At 36.8% G+C, this 1538-nt stretch overlaps 1 protein-coding gene across 1 annotated transcript; it reads right to left on the bottom strand.

Moving 5' to 3' along the window:
- Positions 1-268: 268 nt before the first annotated feature.
- On the bottom strand, positions 269-1144 carry LOC105630061 (uncharacterized). Its single transcript, XM_012211747.2, has 2 exons — positions 1095-1144; positions 269-629 (listed from the first exon to the last, which is right to left on the bottom strand). The coding sequence occupies exons 1-2, from the start codon at positions 1142-1144 to the stop codon at positions 269-271; spliced, it is 411 nt and encodes a 136-aa protein (XP_012067137.2).
- Between the last annotated feature and the right edge of the window lie 394 nt (positions 1145-1538).

The following is a 1538-nucleotide window of genomic DNA, read 5'->3' as shown; positions in this document are numbered from 1 at the left end:
TGGTGGACTGATCAGTCTCTTGAGATAGACTAGACATAGAGTCGGTTGAGGCTTTGACAACCATGGCAGAGGAGGCATGAGCATCAAGTTTAGCTCGCTCTGCCTTAGTAGTTTCTTCAAGAAGAAGCATAGATCTGACTTGAGCAAAAGAAGGGAGTGAAGATTTGTTCTGAACTATGGTAACAAATCCCTCATACGCATCCGTGAGTCTAGTAAGGAGGCGTAATACCATACGCTGATTAGAGACTTTGGCACCAACGTTTGCCAGTTAATCGGCTAAAACTTTGAGACAGCGTGTATATGCCTTCGCGTCTGGAAAATCACGCAGATTAGTATTGGCAAATTCTGTTTCAAGATGAATGGCTATAGAAGTTTTATTATCTTGGAATAATTTCGCCAATTGATTCCAAGCATCCAAAGCTGTGTCGTCTGGATTGATTATAGTATTCAAGAGATCACTAGATATGGTTCCGTAGATCCATTGACGAACAATGTTATCAATGCGATCCCAATGAGCTTGTTCAACAGAAGATTTGGGAGGAGAAGAAGTGTCATCATCAGATTTCGGATTAATGTGGTCATAGGTTAGGGTTGCCTTGGCATGAATGATGACAAGAGTTGCCCAGTTGCTGTATTGAGCAGATTCATAATCCAAAGTAAGAGGGATGTGTGTTTTGATATTAGTGATGGTGGTGGCGGGATGGATTTTCTCAGCCACGGAAGTGTTCCAAAATAGAGGAAGAGAGATTTCTCGAAAAAGAAGAGAAGAAATTAAGAAGAAGCAGAGGTATCCTAGGATGACTCTAATACCATAAAAGTGTTTGTATTTTCTGTAACCTTCAGATTACAATCCCCTACTATTTATACAAGTCCACCTAGGGTACAAAACCTAGTGCACAATTATAGCAACAGAATATTTACAAATATAGTAACTCTATCAGTTAGTGTTTATAGATACACTTCCTCTCTTCCAATTTTGAAGATTTATGCTATTATGTGAAAAATTGAGGATTTTGTATGAATTGCTTGAATTGTTGAACTTTTATTGAATAATTATGCTCTTGGGTGTATTTGAATGTTGTTAGTATGATTACTTGGTTGAGAGCAACTCCTCCCCTTTGTTCTCCCATTTTGGCCAAACCATGTATAGAGTAGGAGTTTGAGTTTCTCTTCAATTAATGTTTTGATTAGCCTCTAAATGTGTTGTTATGGACATACCTAATGGATAGTAAAGTTAAATTTTCCATATGTTATGTTTTAGTAATTTTTTGTATGATTAAAATTGTGAGAAATTTTGGGGAAAATGTAAAATTGGTTTAATTGATGCACGCTAAGGATTTAAATGGTCCCTTGGGTGCATAAGAATAATGGTGCATAAGAATAATGTTAGCATGCTTCATTGAAGGAGAAAACCTCCTCCCCTTGGTCATCATAAAGAGGCCGAATCATCATAGGTTGATAAGGCTTACGTTATTTCTTTTTTTTTTTTTCTATTTGATGCTTGGACTTTCTAAGTTATACTAAATATATGTTTGAGT

This window comes from Jatropha curcas, chromosome 7 (assembly GCF_041381405.1).
Source record: "Jatropha curcas cultivar XTBG-Jc1 chromosome 7, XTBG_Jcur_1.0, whole genome shotgun sequence".
Lineage (NCBI taxonomy): Eukaryota > Viridiplantae > Streptophyta > Magnoliopsida > Malpighiales > Euphorbiaceae > Jatropha > Jatropha curcas.
This window is presented reverse-complemented; position numbering and strand designations above follow the sequence as displayed.

Bases quoted from the DNA above. Each gene is read 5' to 3' on its own strand.
- LOC105630061 (XM_012211747.2), bottom strand. From the start codon at position 1,144: ATGGTTTGGCCAAAATGGGAGAACAAAGGGGAGGAGTTGCTCTCAACC. The intron at 630-1,094 runs GTAATCATACTA...TGCTCAATACAG, and splicing joins GAGGAGTTGCTCTCAACCAA to CAACTGGGCAACTCTTGTCA.